The sequence below is a fragment of the Temnothorax nylanderi genome, unplaced genomic scaffold, assembly GCF_030848795.1.
Source record: "Temnothorax nylanderi isolate EJ_2023f unplaced genomic scaffold, tnyl_v1.0 TNYL_tig0145_pilon, whole genome shotgun sequence".
Classification (NCBI taxonomy): Eukaryota; Metazoa; Arthropoda; class Insecta; order Hymenoptera; family Formicidae; genus Temnothorax; species Temnothorax nylanderi.
Genome location: NW_027249207.1, coordinates 336,367 through 351,640, shown reverse-complemented (window position 1 = coordinate 351,640; position 15,274 = coordinate 336,367). Strand labels below are relative to the sequence as shown.

The 15,274-nt window shown below is 44.6% G+C and overlaps 2 protein-coding genes across 11 annotated transcripts; both read right to left on the bottom strand.

Moving 5' to 3' along the window:
- Positions 1 to 83: 83 nt before the first annotated feature.
- On the bottom strand, positions 84 to 9,646 carry Rho1 (ras-like GTP-binding protein Rho1). 8 transcript variants are annotated; one of them, XM_071714693.1, is made up of 6 exons: positions 8,904 to 9,488; positions 7,205 to 7,413; positions 5,618 to 5,700; positions 3,906 to 4,066; positions 3,431 to 3,814; positions 84 to 3,193 (listed from the first exon to the last, which is right to left on the bottom strand). In XM_071714693.1, exons 3-6 carry the CDS (start codon positions 5,673 to 5,675, stop codon positions 3,155 to 3,157), a joined length of 642 nt encoding a protein of 213 aa, XP_071570794.1. In that variant the 5' UTR covers positions 5,676 to 5,700; positions 7,205 to 7,413; positions 8,904 to 9,488; the 3' UTR covers positions 84 to 3,154. The 8 variants fall into 8 exon arrangements, with proteins under 8 accessions (XP_071570794.1, XP_071570795.1, XP_071570796.1 ...); XM_071714694.1 differs by having other exon boundaries at positions 7,205 to 7,408; XM_071714695.1 differs by lacking the exons at positions 7,205 to 7,413; positions 8,904 to 9,488 and adding an exon at positions 9,495 to 9,586.
- Positions 9,647 to 12,066: 2,420 nt separating this feature from the next.
- On the bottom strand, positions 12,067 to 14,960 carry LOC139777341 (small glutamine-rich tetratricopeptide repeat-containing protein alpha). 3 transcript variants are annotated; one of them, XM_071714690.1, is made up of 4 exons: positions 14,678 to 14,960; positions 13,587 to 13,929; positions 13,050 to 13,508; positions 12,067 to 12,927 (listed from the first exon to the last, which is right to left on the bottom strand). In XM_071714690.1, the coding sequence occupies exons 2-4, from the start codon at positions 13,904 to 13,906 to the stop codon at positions 12,816 to 12,818; spliced, it is 891 nt and encodes a 296-aa protein (XP_071570791.1). In that variant the 5' UTR covers positions 13,907 to 13,929; positions 14,678 to 14,960; the 3' UTR covers positions 12,067 to 12,815. The 3 variants fall into 3 exon arrangements, with proteins under 3 accessions (XP_071570791.1, XP_071570792.1, XP_071570793.1); XM_071714691.1 differs by lacking the exon at positions 14,678 to 14,960 and adding an exon at positions 14,526 to 14,630; XM_071714692.1 differs by lacking the exon at positions 14,678 to 14,960 and adding an exon at positions 14,133 to 14,342.
- Between the last annotated feature and the right edge of the window lie 314 nt (positions 14,961 to 15,274).

Genomic DNA, 15,274 nt, shown 5'->3' with positions numbered 1-15,274 from the left:
AATAAAAAAAGAAAAAAAAAAGGATTACAACGCAGGTAAAACTTTCGCTTTCGTTAACGGGTGTCATCCAGCAGTAGGACCGATTGTATAGTCATAAGAAATGTTTATTGTTAGTTACAATTTGTTATCATAGCGTTCGTAGGTTAATCATACAGTCTTACATACAAAAGCTAATTAGTAGTTTTGCAGAAAAGGATTTGTGTGAGCCGGTAGAAAGATTTCGGAGATCAAGATTGACGATCCCTCTTTTTTTTTTCTTGATCGTAAAAATTGATTTATTCACGCACACACACATCAGGAAAGACTGCCGATACTTCTCTTGATTTTTCTCGGGTTATTTTTTTTTCTTCGCGTACAAATCAGTTAAACACGAGTCTCAAAATATCTCGTCTACTTACGAAAAAGATAATTAGCTTACGGCGATTATATAAGACCGCGTCTGTCGATAACTCGAGGTTTACGGAGCCCTTTAGGAAAAAGTACTTCGTCCGTGTGCCTGTGGTATATGTATGTATGTATGTATTTGTGCGGACGTACGAGATGCAGCTTTTCTTTTTTCTCTTTATTCGACGTCAGCTCGTCGAAAAGGACGGCTCGTTCATATCGAATGCGCATTGATCAATTCCGATTCCGCGATAACATCAGAAAGCCCAAGTCTTCCTAGACATTCAAGCTTGTTTCTCGTTAATTTTTGCTTATTGCTCTTTCTCTCTCTACTTATATGCCATGCGATGAATATATTTTATGTAAATGTGTGTGTGTGTGTGTGTGGATGTGTGCGTGTGTGCTCTGGAAAAACGGTACTCTAATCTCGATCGACGCGCGTACGTTTATCGTAATACGCGAGAATGGTAAAGAGTTTATATTATGTATATACAATATCTCAGGTGCGTAATTGATACAATATTATATAAGTATATATATATATTTATATATATAACGGTATATATCCACGAAACTCATTATAAAAAGAACACTTTCGAGCTTCGCAGCGACGCGCGATCTGCACAGAAGAGCGGAGCGTGTATTCGACACGTGTTTCCCAAAGCACTCATTAACTCAGGCACACTTAATTGCTTAATATACATCTCCCTTTCTATCGCTATCTCTCTCTCTCTCTCTGTCTCTCTCTTCCTATTTCTCCTTCCTTTTCTCTTTGCTTTCTACGACTCCGTCGTGCGCGCGTTCGCTCATGGCAGAAGTATCTTAAGTTGTGTCGCTAAGCTTCTTTTTCCTTGAGGCTTTGAGAAGTTCCGTAAAAGCGTACTGCGTGTAATAACAAGATCTACTATTCGCTAAGAGTTTGAGAAACGAGGAGAGAACTCAGTGAACACAATTCCGCAGTCGAGCCCGTTGAATTAACGACCGAGGGAGGCATCGCGTTACGCGACCGTTAATTCAATACCACCTTTGTGAGACATAATTTCATTACAAAAATCTTACAAATTAGACGGATCTACAAAAGAAGACAAGTAGCATTATCCTTTTCTCTTTTTGCCACGGCGTAAAGAATAGCACAAGCGAAACGGGAAGAGCTTATCGTGAAACAAAATAATTCGGACATTGGTGTGAATTTTGCGAAGCAGCTCGGCTCTACAATTGTGGCACACACGGTAAAATCAAAGCGAGATATACGCGTCGCCGTGCGCGAGATATGCACGGCCGATAATCTCCAAGTTTAGTACATCATACGCTAAAGATATCGATGGCGTATGTATGTGTATAAAAAAGCGCAAACCGCAAGTCCAGTCACGGCTTGGTCAGACACAAAAGACGTGTTCTCCGAAATACATAAATATAATTGTAGCCGCTTGTTACAATCTCCGTTATGTTAGTGTCATCGTAATACAATAATTATAAGGTAATAAAATAATAATAATAATAATAATAATAATACACACATTTAATCTAATTGGTATCTTAAAGATCAAAGTGATCTGCTGGCCCTACCTATGCGCGTTTATAATGTAATAAATGTCCATTAGTTTCCTTTCTTCGTTCGAAAGTCGCGGAAGTGCGACGATTTTTAGTTAAAAAAAAAAAAAAGTAAGATGCAAGATTCAAAGTTCTCTCAAACTGTTCCTCTGAGTTCTTATATTACTCTTTGACTGCACTTCACACTTGTTACACTTATTTTGCATATTCAATGTTTCCTATTGATAATTCTCTTCAACTCAATTTTTCTTTAATTTTGTTTATTACCAAAATAAAGAGACACTACGATAAAAAAAGACAAATATGTAGAATGCATATAATAATTATAATATTAATGTTAATATTAATAATAATAATAATAATAAGACAGTAATATTAGTAATAATTACTGTCTCTCATTATTATTATTATATACATTCTACATATTTGTTTTTTGTATTATTCAAAGATAACGAAGGCGTTGATTTGTTGGATCAACTTACATGATTTGGATGATATATTTCATCCAACACCCCCAACCTGGGGAATCTCCAAAGAGGAGAGTTCACGTGGCAAGATACTCTCGGTGGGTTGCCATCACCTTCCGAGAGGTGGCGATCGAATAAAAAACACTGAGATAAATACACCGGAGTGGGCACTGTCAGGCTACGCTCATAGACAGAAAACGATCCTGAGACAGATAGATATTGTGTCTCTCTCTAATAGTCTCGATGCATGCACATATCACTCGCAGTACAAGTTGGACCAAAAGTTATTGATGTTTATCCGAAGTGATCCGAACCCTGCGAACCGCCTCATAAAACGATCAAAACTTATTAACTTGACTGTACGACAAAGGACAGCAATCCCATAAATTTATCTCTCTCTCGGCTCGCGCCAGCCGAGCCAGTGCCCTCTCCGGTATACTTATATCTCAGTGATAAAAATCGACGAATTTTTGGTTTTGAACTCGGATCTTAATCGACCAGCGCACATTTCTCTGCGCTGCGATCGCCACGTATTAATATTATTATATGTGTATCTGTAGATGCACCTTTTGTTTTTTTTTTACTAATTTTTTTTGCTGCTGTAGACTTGTTTTATTATGTAAAATAATTAAAGATAAGACGTTATATCATGATTTCCGCTGGGAACCTACGGCATTACGATTAGCTTCTTTGCAGCTAGTTCCGCAATTCCATAATTTTGCCTGTGTTACGGGCTCACTTGTCATAACATCTTAAAGAAGCCTACATCTTCCCCTCTTCTTCTTCTTTACCTAAGATTTTAGAATATTCACGTTAATATGCATGAATTATAAAAATATAATTATAACAATAAGTATTAAGTAATATCATTGTGTGATTTTAAATATATATTTAATATTCAAATTTCAAGAAATATGTTTCATATATTTCATTTCCAGAAAAATGTTTTTTTTTCATATTGACTTGCAACTTAAAGATCTGACAGGATTTCTTAGAAATTATCATTAGAAAAAGTAATTGAGACATACTTGTAATGCAGCTCGGGTTGCTGTTTCGAAAACTTCTCTCACACCTTCCTTGCTCTTGGCGGAACACTCAAGGTAGGCGAAAGCGTTGATTTTCTCGGCCATAGCTCTACCCTCCTCGGGCTTGACCGGCTCCTGCTTCATCTTGCTGAGCTCCTTGATAGTGTTAGGATCATTGCGCAAGTCTTTTTTGTTTCCCACAAGGATAATGGGCACGTTCGGGCAGAAGTGCTTCACCTCCGGTGTCCACTTCTCGGGAATGTTCTCCAAGGAATCGGGACTGTCGATGGAGAAGCACATTAGGATAACATCCGTGTCCGGATACGACAACGGACGCAACCTATCGTAGTCTTCTTGTCCAGCTGTGTCCCAAAGAGCCAGTTCCACCTGTTGGTAGAAGCGAGAGATTTGTTGAGAGAGAAATTTGTAAGAAATCTCTTGGCAGAGGTAATAAGAAAAATTTCAAGATAAAACGTACCTGTTTGCCATCCACTTCGATATCGGCGACATAGTTCTCGAATACCGTCGGTACGTACACCTCAGGAAACTGGTCTTTGCTGAACACTATGAGTAGACATGTTTTACCACAAGCACCGTCGCCCACAATAACCAACTTCTTCCTGATGGCTGCCATGAATCCTAAAATGCAAAAGAGTATACATGGTGTGTATAATGATGGTCAAACAAGCAAATCGCGACGTGACAATATACAGTATGACACTGCTCATTTAGAACATTCATCGTTTTAAAAATGTAGGTGGATATTGATTAATTAATACGAAAAGCGAAATGTGTGGTATATTTGTTACAAGTTAGTGATAAATTTCACGATTGCAATCAAATCGATAATGAAATCATAATGTGCTAAAATCGTCAAATCCCTTTTATTGTATCGCATTGTATGGGATGTACATATTTACATTCAAAAAAAAAATCTCGATGAAATGTATAGATTTACTTTATCTCGAAAAATTAATTCATGTCATCGATTTATCAATGCGGTTTTATCTGCACAAAGTAAGGGGGAGATAATACCGTGCCTCAAGGTGACACCTCGGGCGGCGCTTTGTGTTTTCATAATTGCCAAAAAGTGGGCGGACCTTCACCAAGAATAACTTACCTACTTTACAGATAGAATGCTTCTTTTACAAATTAATTTCGCAATCATATCGTGATACAATGTTCAATGCGATAACGTCCGCTAGCTATGCTTTTATCGCGTTTCTCGCTAATCGTGACTCATTTGCACAAAGTACACATACTATATAAATGGATTTTCAAACTGTCTCCGTCCTACGTATGAAGTAATCGGGCAGAATAATCTTTCTTGCTAACATTATCTGTACAGGTAGCCTTATGCTTACAGGTGCAACGGATGAGTTTGCAAATTCTAATCTTTCAGGACGTGTACTTTACGTATCAGCATATACAATTTGGAATACCTTACGACCTAAGAAGTGAACACCAAAATTGGTATCGATAAAGAATTTCGATCAACTAATTGCGACATTGTGCGGGAAAACACTGTCAAGTCGTTTGAACTAAAAGCATGCGGTGTGATAGATTTGCGGCCTACATGGATCACATTGTGAAAATAGAATATGTAACGCGCAAGAGAGATAGCTGAAAAGAATTGGAGTTAGTGTCGGCATCGATATTAAACTTGCTTCCCTCGCACAGCGTCAGTATATTACAATTGGAGTGGAGCAGAGCAAGTGTGTTTTTAATCGAAAGCGTGTGTACAAGTACGAAAGAAGTGATGGATGAGGCTAAGAAGCATTTTTCAGGATAGAGTTAGGAAGAAGAAGAAGAAGTTAAGGTAAACCTCCGTGAGACTCGTGTAACTCGCGTTATGTACACCTCTCCTTCTCGGAGCGTAATAAAATAGTGTCTCAAACCTCGTAGGCTATAGCTCTGTTCTCTTTTGCTTAAATTTTTCCATTCTTCCCCCGAATTTATCGCAGCCTCTTTACTTCAAGCCAATCTCGTAGACGGCGCGTTCCCTTCGCAGAAATAAAAATACAATGCCCCTTGGCTGCTTCGCTATTTTACAATATATAGCTCCAATACTACTACTCGTGAAGCAAGTGACAAGATTTGTTTTCTAAATCCTGTGATCTACTCAATCGCGCTATGAAAAAGCGGGACCTACGAGGACTGAAGTCTTAAAGGATATTGACTGGGTCGTACCTGATCCAGGGTACCTCGTATTGCGTGGACCGAAGCATCGGCACACGTTGCATCCCATGTTTTTAGTCTTTCTTTCAGCGTCTCTGTTTTAAGTGGACATTTTATATGTTAGATGTAGGTAGAGGAAGCTGCGAGATGAATGCATATATACCACACAACACATATCAATAAATGTATATATATTCTAATCTGTATATATATATATAAATATACATATATATGTACGTTTTGTTTTGTTAAAAGTTGCATAAGTATAATTGAGGTCATCTCTAATACACATAGGCTATATGAAACTTGCAATATATTCTGTTTCTTAACTCTTTCCCTTCTGATGTTAAAAAGAAAGAAAATATAATGTATATAAATACATATTCTACACGGTATGTATGTACATACATGTGCTACGAGGTTTTTCAGCAGGACCGTCAGTGACCAAGTATAATAGTTCTTATGCCATCGTATTCGACGACTTAAGTACACATTTCAATCGAGATATATGAAGTATTACATTCGTTGTGGCTCTCTCTACACACGCACATAAGGTAGGGTCTTCAATATTTTACTACATCCAAAGGAATGACGGCATGACATACGAAATGTAACATCGATAGTTGTGCCCCTTTATATCGATTGGTCCACACTCAAGTGCCACATTTACCAAATTCTCCTCGACAAAAAGACTGTACCTTATGCATCGGGACAAAGTGATAATCCGTCAAGAGACTACATGCAAACAAAAAGATAAGAGAGACAAGAGATCGGTAGATTACTCGTTGTTAGGCATGCAATATCAAACATTGTATGTATCCTTTAGAAAAAGAACCATCCGACAAAGCGTAAATCGAATCCGGTGGTGCACTGTACGCTCACACTTATACAAAAGTAACAATGCGCTGTGTACGGAGTCCCACAGAAATTCAAAGGCAATCACGACATCGCTCATCAAATGCTCAACAACGAATCTGAAATATGATTGCTCGTCACGGAAAAGAGCTGTCAAAAAGAGCGATTGACTCAAGAGGTTTAAGCCCCAGACATAATGCAAGTAGGCGATAGAGATAGCGATAGTGATGTGCCTGGGGCTTTACTAAATGGCAACAACAAAGGGGGGGGGGGGAAAGCTTCCGATGCAAAAGTTCACCCCTTTCACGCCGGTGACGCCTCGTATTATCTCATCGCAATTAGACCACAATGATACTCAGCCAAGTCACACAGAAGCGGAAGCGCATGGAATATTGTCTATGAGGTACAAGAGAGTTGCCACGGAATTTCCTTCCTGCTGACAGAATGGTATCAGATATCGTCCCTCTTTTCAGTCCCGAAACGAAGCTGCCGGCCGAGCGTACGCGCGACGGACGGCCGCGTCTCCACGTCGATATCGCGAATATTCCCGACACGCAGGACCGAGTCCTTTGTCTCGCAATTTACACACGTCGCTCACAACTTATCGGAAAGAGAAAGAGAAAGAGAGAGAGAAAGAGAATGGTGTCTGTATATGTGTGTGTGTGTGTGTGAGAAAAACAATACATGCCGCGCTGACACGAAACGAGTGTCGGAAAGAATATTGTACGTCAAGCTGGGACCAACCCTTTCGTGTATTTCTCCGAAACATAGAGATCCACGAGGAGGAGCACGCGGATCGGCGCCAGAAGACATGCAGCAGTCACCTCTGATGACCCCTAAATCCAGTTGCCGAGCGCCTCTCCTACGAGGACGAGAACATTGCTACCTCGGGGAGGGGGGAGGGGTGTGTGTGTTCCTTTCAATCGCGCTTGTCACTCATTACACCCTCTGTGCTTGAAACAAAAGGAAGACGTACTCTCGGTTTTGTAAAGAAGAAGGTAAAGAAGAAGATGAAAATGAAGAGATAGAGAGAGAAAGAGAAAAAGTGTAGAGTTAAAAGAAACAAACCTAAGTCTCAGCCGTGCTCTTTTCACACTTTTCACGCGTTAAAAACATCTCGAGAGAAGCGAGAGGAGAGAGAGAGAGAGAGACGAAGCTTAGAAAGCACGTCTAAAGCGAACGAGACCTGACGAGTGTGCCCCTCGATTAAACTAACCTATATTTCTTACCGCGACGAGGACGAACTGCGCGCAATGGCCAAGGTCGGAGAGTGCGAAAGAGAGAAAAGTGTGTGTGCGCGCGCGCCTGAGAGAGAGAAAGAGAGAGAGAGAGAGAGAGAGAGAGATAGAGAGAGAAAAAGAGAGAGACGAGGAGTGATTTCGTGGCGGACACTCAGGACGCCATCGATGACGCGAGTGCTCAGGAAACGCTAATGATGACGCGGATTCTCGGGAGACGCCACCGACGGTCGCGGACGATTCGGAGGTCCGCCCGTTCGCTCGATCTGCACTCTCCTGCACTCTCTCTCTCTCTCTCTCTCTCTCTCTCTCTCTCTCTCTCTCTCTCTCTCTCTCTCTCTCTCTCTTTCACGCGTACGAGGCGTCCGTAGTCCGTACAGCGCGACGGGACGGAGGAGGCGGGGTGTAGAAAGTGCGATCGAGAGCAACAGACCTCGGAGAATCCAGAAGCTTGTTCCTCTCAGCCGTGCGGACTCTCTTCTCTCTCTCTCTCTCTCTCTCTCTCTCTCTCTCTCTCTCTCTCTCTCTCTCTCTCTCTCTCTTTCCTTCTTCTCCGCGGTCGCGCCGACACGATACACGGAAGGGTGGTCGATCTCGCCGATCGAACCGGAATGCGAAAATCCTCTCCGGAGATTTTTTCACACGGGTGGAAAGTGGAGCGCGCGGCGGGCGCGAGAAGCGGGACCCCGTGAGGAAACGTTGCCCGCGGAGGTCGGCGGCGCGAGGCGCGAGGCTCCCGGACGATCGCGTCACGTCGAAAGCGCGCACATACTTCACTTCAGAATTTGTTTACGCGGGGCGGGGGAGGAGGGAGTCAGAAACGTCGCCGGGCGACATCCGGCACGGATCGAAGGCTGTCACGAAGGCGAGACGACGTCGCCGATCGTGGATCAGCCGCGGTTCGGCTGCGATTAAGCGGGGGGCGGGGGGCGGGGGGGGCAGAGGGGGAGGACCGGGGCGAGGCGAAGAAAGCACGAGGTTTCTGTTCCTTTTGACCGCACTCACGCGATCTTTTTTTTTTTCTTTTCTCGGGGGACGAACACGGGAAAGAAGAAAGGGGCTGCGGAAGCGACGGCGCGCGAGAATGCGTTGTGTGGCGTAACAAGAGGATACGCGGAGCAGTCGTCGCGACAGTAGAAAGAGGGAGAGAGAGAGAGAAAGAGAAAAAGAGAAAGAGAGAGAGAGCGAAAGAGGCGTTTACTTACTGGACTAAACGGCCACGTAGTGTCAGGTAGAGCCCGAGAGCATTCCAAGAGATCCGTCGCACGGATTGACGCTCGGTTCCGCGACAGCAGCGGCCAGCGGCAACGGCGGCGGTGGCGGCGGTGACGGCGGCGACGAAGATAACGATGACGACGTGGACGTAGACTAAGCACGAATCGCGCGCACGAACGACGACGCGAGTACGGTACGACGTGAACGCCGAGTCGAGCTGAGTTGTGCCGCTGTGTTCAGAGCGCGTCTCGCCGCGCGGTGATACCGAACGGACGAGAATCGCGACGCATGGCACTCCCTCGAGGTCTCCTCGCGCAACCCGTTCTCTCTCTCTCTTTCTCCCTCCCTCTTTCTCCGTCTCGCTCTCTCCCTCTCGCTCTCTCTCTCTTCCTCACTCTCGATTCACGGAGGAGGAGGCTCCTCTTTTTTTTCCCTCTTTTAGCACCGTACCCGGGCCGACGTCCCGGCGGGATCTCCAACGCGACGCCCGGACACCCTCGCGAAGCCCGCACGCACGGCGCACCACGCACCCTCGCACCACTCCGGCCGGAGTTAACTTAAGAGATTATTTGCGTATTTACCTGAAATCTTAAGCGACAGAAAGTCAAGAAAATGGCTGCCCTCGATGGCCACACCTCGATCTGTTGAGCGTGCGGCGAATGGCCGCGGTGGTGGGGACGAGCGGCGGCGGCGGCGGCGGCAACGGGCAACTTCGGCTCGTTGTTTCAGGGGCGTGTCGAGCGCCGGCGTCGGCGCGAACGTGTCGCGCGCCGCCGGCTTCGCGAAACCGGGTCGACGTCCATAAATTTGTCAGGCATCGAACGGGCATCGACTTCGCGATACATTATTATTAACGTGCTCCCGACAGCGTGATTCCGACGTGACAGGAATAACGATTAATCGATCGATCAGAATTTTGTGATCTTACAAAAAAAAAAAAATATTTTTGTAAGTGTATCTGCGAATGAAAATAAATTACATTTGTGAACAGGTATTAAAACAATTACTCTGTTACTTGCTCCTTCTGTACTCAAAATTGAAACAACTGAATCAGATATCAAAAAGAAATAGAGAAAAAAAAATAAAAGATCTAAAAGGTATGGAAGGTGCGTGCGAGAAGAGCGTGCTTTTAACGACGCGTATTTCGTTCACGCGGTCTCTCCTCGCGAGAGTCAAGTCACATCGATCGTAAAAAGCGCGGCGAGACGCGAAACGGCTTAACGGGATCGATTCGGAGATTCGCCCGCCGTTCCCGGGGCCGCGCGGCGCCCGCGCCCGCCGCGCCTCGCCCCAGCCCTGCTACCGAAACCGGCGAATCGCGCGCCACCGCCGGCGCACCGCACGTCACGGACCTGTGGAAGGAACTTTGCGCGCACACTTCACTGACTTCACGCTTCTACGATTCGTGCCACCGCCACCACCGCCGCGTGTAGGTGGATGAAGGAAAGGGTTGGAAAATATGTAAATAACGGCCGTCTCTCTACCGCCGTTGCGTTTGCGATACGCGCGCGCAGCGCGAAGTTCGCCGAGTTTTTCAGAGGAACAAAAACATGCTCGAGGCGCGATATTTTTTATATCTGCATTTCTCCTTGCGTTCCAAGATCGTTCGTTTGATTTCAGGGTATTGTAAAGTCAACGGAAAATCGAAAGAATGTACAGTCGCACGGATTTTTGGGATAAAGAATAAAAAAATGAGAGTTGCTTATACTACGTTGTAAAGCAGAAGATATACAGTTTCGCTGTTGCGATTTTATTGTAAAAAGTAAACGTTTAAAATTTTTTGTTTATTGCGAGACGGAAAAAGTTTAGAAATTCGATCTAATAATTACATGGCAATCGGAATTATAATATAGACCTGTTCGTTTTAGCTGAACTTCTCGCGCAGTCCATCTCTCCTCTTTTTCTTTTCACGGTGGAGAGAAAGAGAAAAGATAAGCTGTGCAAGAAGTTCAGCTAAAAACAAACAGGCCTTATGTTGTATATAATATGTATATGTAGGAAATTCACATGTCTACACTTTCGCGATGAACTAATTTCACGCCGGTGCGTGCGGCGAGTGCGTGCGTGCACGTAGCGTGTCATTAACCGGCTTATCGGCCGGATAAAATAAATGCCGGCGTCAAGAATTCCCCCCCTCTCCCAATTGCCCGCGAAATGAAATGGTCTCTCGAGCGTTTATACTTCTTTGTCCCTCTCTTCTCTTTTCAGGAGGAGTTCAAGGACGCGGGGACGGGATTTCCCGGTGACGTTCGCAGGCGCGAGGATCCGAATTGACAAACGAATTTTACGAGTAACACTCGAATTTCACTCTCGGAATTCTTTAATATAACCGAGCCTCTTTCGCCGATTCTTTTTCCTACAACTCGCATATTCTATTCGTGAATGGACTTTGACAGTCAGCTGATCCGATAGAGACACCCACGAACGATCCGCTTCTAATCACTTCTAATCGCGGATAATAATCGAGGTGTTACTAATCAACCGATATAACCGGCGTACATACACGCCGTCCGCGCGTGTGTACTATGCGTGCGCGTCGTAGCCAAATAAGAATGATGTCATCGCGTGACGCACGTGGAATATTGGCTGGCGCTCGTCACGCCCGGCCGCGGCCGGTCGGTCCCGTGCTGGGACACGGGGAAGACGGCCGTCAATGGAATTTTACGTATGCGCGCGCGTCTCGCCCGCGCGGCGGAGAAATCGTATCCGATTGATTATATCAACGCCCGGCGAACGCTCGTCCTCGTCTTACGAGATACGGCCGATAAGGGCCGCGCTCTCCGGCTCGCGAGCAGCTTCCTTTCTTCTTGCGGGTAGAAAGCGCGCCGCGCGAGTTCACGTGCGTGCGTTCTCGCCTATCTAGTTCAGTTACATCGAGATCGTTCTCCTGAAGGAAAAAAAAAAGAAAGAAAGAAAGAGGAAACAGCAGATATGTGTAACTTCGATCGGGGATTCTTCGACAATTCGCGAATTTGATAACTTACAAGTCAAAGACGAGTGTGTTTGTCGGTAGCTTTTTATTTGCTGCCTCGATTTTTGTACTTCTTTGGTTTTCTTTTAATTATCTATTAATATTTCAGAGCGCGATTGGAAGAATTTTCCAATCATGATGGAAAAAATATATGGCGAAATAATAAAATAGAAATCCGAATAATCTCTTCATGAAATCATGCGATTTTTATTACAGTTTATTAATATTAGCACGTTGCTTTTGTTTTCAACATGCAATGTGCTAAGGAACCCGCATGTTCGAGAAACGCGAGACTGTAAACCTGATGTGCTAAAGTTCCCGTCTATGATTAGTCAAAGGTTTTTAAATGATCATATAATGATCACACGTTTACAAAACGTTGACAAAAATGTTCTATTTCGTACAATATGCGTGGAACACATGAATAAAATATTAAACGGTTTGCGACTCGCTCGGTATATCCGTGTATATTTTGCGTCAATCAAGTTATTCATCCGAGACATAATAAACAATTGCGTTATACAAATCCGCACTTGTCATTTGTAATAAGCGCACGATAGAAATAATGCCCTGGATGATGCCGGGGTGAATTAGGTATCGCTCAATTGTTAGTCACTCAAATCATCGCGGCATTTTGTTGTATCAATCTTTGCACGTATGCTATCAGAAATTGTACAATGGCTAAAGAGAAGATGGGGGGAGGATAGAGGCCCGATATTACGTCCGTAGTGACTAATCTATGAAATGAATTCTATGGTACGCGCATTGTCGCTTTAGATATGACGATAGAATCATCATTGAAGCCTGTAAGTCTCGCCTTGTGGCGTTTTAGAAAACGATACAACTGGTCTGTGTAACTACGAGTAAGAAAGAAAGTCAGCTATGATGTCCATAAAGTTCATGTCCATCTATCACACAACCAGCCATGTTTTTAATTTTGTGGCGGTGGTTCCGGATCGTTTGGATTGCCGCCCATTTGCCGTCTCAGCGACTCGATCAATTCGGGGTTTGTGGTCTGCATTTGCTGCGCCAACTGTTGGCCCCTGAAACATTTACGCACACGTGTATAAACTGTTCCACACGGATCACGTGTCATGCATGATGACATGACACGATCTATCAAACTTAACGCTGAAATTGATGGATTCTGTTCTGCCAAACTTACGCTTCAATCAGTAAATCCATGCGACCACTTTCTTCCACGTTGCCGGACATGAGATTACACATCATGTTCTGCATAGCCGGGTCGGATAACATTTGACGCGCCATATTCATTAGAGAGGGATTGCTTAGAAGGGCGCTCAAGTCCATGCCGGGCAAGTTAGGCAGGGATTGATTGACACCTAACTGGCCCAATTTCTCCTCTGCTAATTGCAAATTGTTTCGATAACTTTCGTTATCCGGCTCCATCGCTAAGGCCTTCTCATAACTCTCCTTGGCTTCTTTATGCCTCTCCAAACTAGAATATGCTAAACCTAGTCGACCGTACGCCTTGCTGTACGAGGGATCGATAGAGAGTGCCGTGTTACAGTCTTTGATGGCTAAGGTGTGGTTACCAAGTTTGCTGTGAACGGCGGCTCTATTACAATAATACACTGCATTGCGAGAATCTAATGTTATTGCCCTGCGAACGAACAAATAAGCTCAAGTTAAAAGAAGAACAATATTTATGGAAATTAATAGAGTGAGACTATGCAAGTACTTTGTATAATTGGCAAGGGCTTCGTGATGCTTCTCTTGTTTCATGAGTGCGTTGCCTTCATTTTTCAATCTTTCCGCTTCAGCCTTTGCCTCCGGCGTAGCGTCCGGACCCAGAACTGGTGCGGCGTTCTCCACTGCATTCTTGTAAATTTGATACAGATTTACGCTTGCTGGAGCGTCGGAGGCTTGCACATTGTAAGCACTCTCCAGACACTGAATTGCCACCTCTAAGCTCTCTCGCGAGTCAGCAGTTATGTCACCATCTTGCAATTGGTCTGTCAGAAACTTGACGATCGATGAGACTAGTCCCTTGACAGCCATCAGTACTCAGTAGAAGAATTTTCCTGCAAAAAAAAACCATTTGACATGTGATTCTATCATGTTATATATACAATTAGCAATATAAAATGGTAAAAAGAAAGTTGAAAGAAAAACAGTATTGAGATAAGAAAGATCCGTCGAATGATTAGAAAAACCTAAGGGTGACTTCGACCAAACTCTCATCAACTTAATCAGCGATTAACTTATCAAGTAACACTTGTATAACCTCGCTAACATAGAATTCGTTAAACAGACAAATTTGTTGTCATTTAATATATGGAAAAGGATTAGATTAGAGACAGCAAGTTGCATAGTCGACAATTCTGTCGATTTCTTTCAAGCGAACGTTAAATTCTGCCAGTTAAACTAATCGTCGATTAAGTTAATCGGAGTCGAGGATGGCCGAGGTCGCCGTGAACGTGGCAGGCGATCAACTGTCGGATTGCGCTAATTCATCCTCGGCCGACATAACCAAAAAAAAAAAGAAAAAAAAACAATGTAACCAAAAAGATTCGCCGTGCAAGCTGTCGAGGTTCGATGCGGGTCCCGAAGGACGAAGGGATTCTCGTCAAGGACACGATCCTCGATACTTCCGGATTGCCGAGGTTCGTGAACGTACCGCGCACACGGTTCACCCTAAAACGCATCGAGCCGCCGAGCATCCTCGTGGACGTCGACGCTCGTGACAGCTGACCTGAACGAACGTACGCGGCGACGGCAACGGCGACGAGGACGACGGTAACGTCCCGAGGGAACGCGAGGGGGTCGCACCTTTGTCTCGATGAACGGCCGACCTGGAGCAGGAACGGAGCACGCAGCACCGAACGGGACACAGGCGGAGGGGAGCCTCCGCTCGCGCGCACGTAGCGGTTCGAGACGTTCGAGTCGAGTCTGTCGAAGTCGCCTGACCTCAAGTCGCGCGACGCGTACTTCACTTCGGTGCGGTACGTGTCGTGCGCGTCCCGCGCACCGGCGGCGAACTTCACGGGCTTCCGCTGTGCGAACTCACGTGCGCGCGTTCCGCACTCGAAGAGATTACGGGAATATGTTGGGTGTATGTACAGCCGCGCGTACAGTAAACAGGAGACTCCGATGTTTCGCTCGATGGAACGCTTTATCCTCGGCCGGAAGCTGTTTACGCCGATGTAAGGCTGATAATGTCGCTTGACGTCGATCGCGCCGCACCGTTTTGTCGAAGGTATGTAAAGAGAAATTCAGCCTAGGCGTATGGAAGAAGCATCAACGAGTCTTCGGAAAATGTACGTATATGCATATATTGCGTCACAATTTGCAATCGTTTTACCTATATTATAAAAACGTAATAATCGCGGTTTGAAATTTCAAGATTGGCCTTAGTGCGCAAACGCG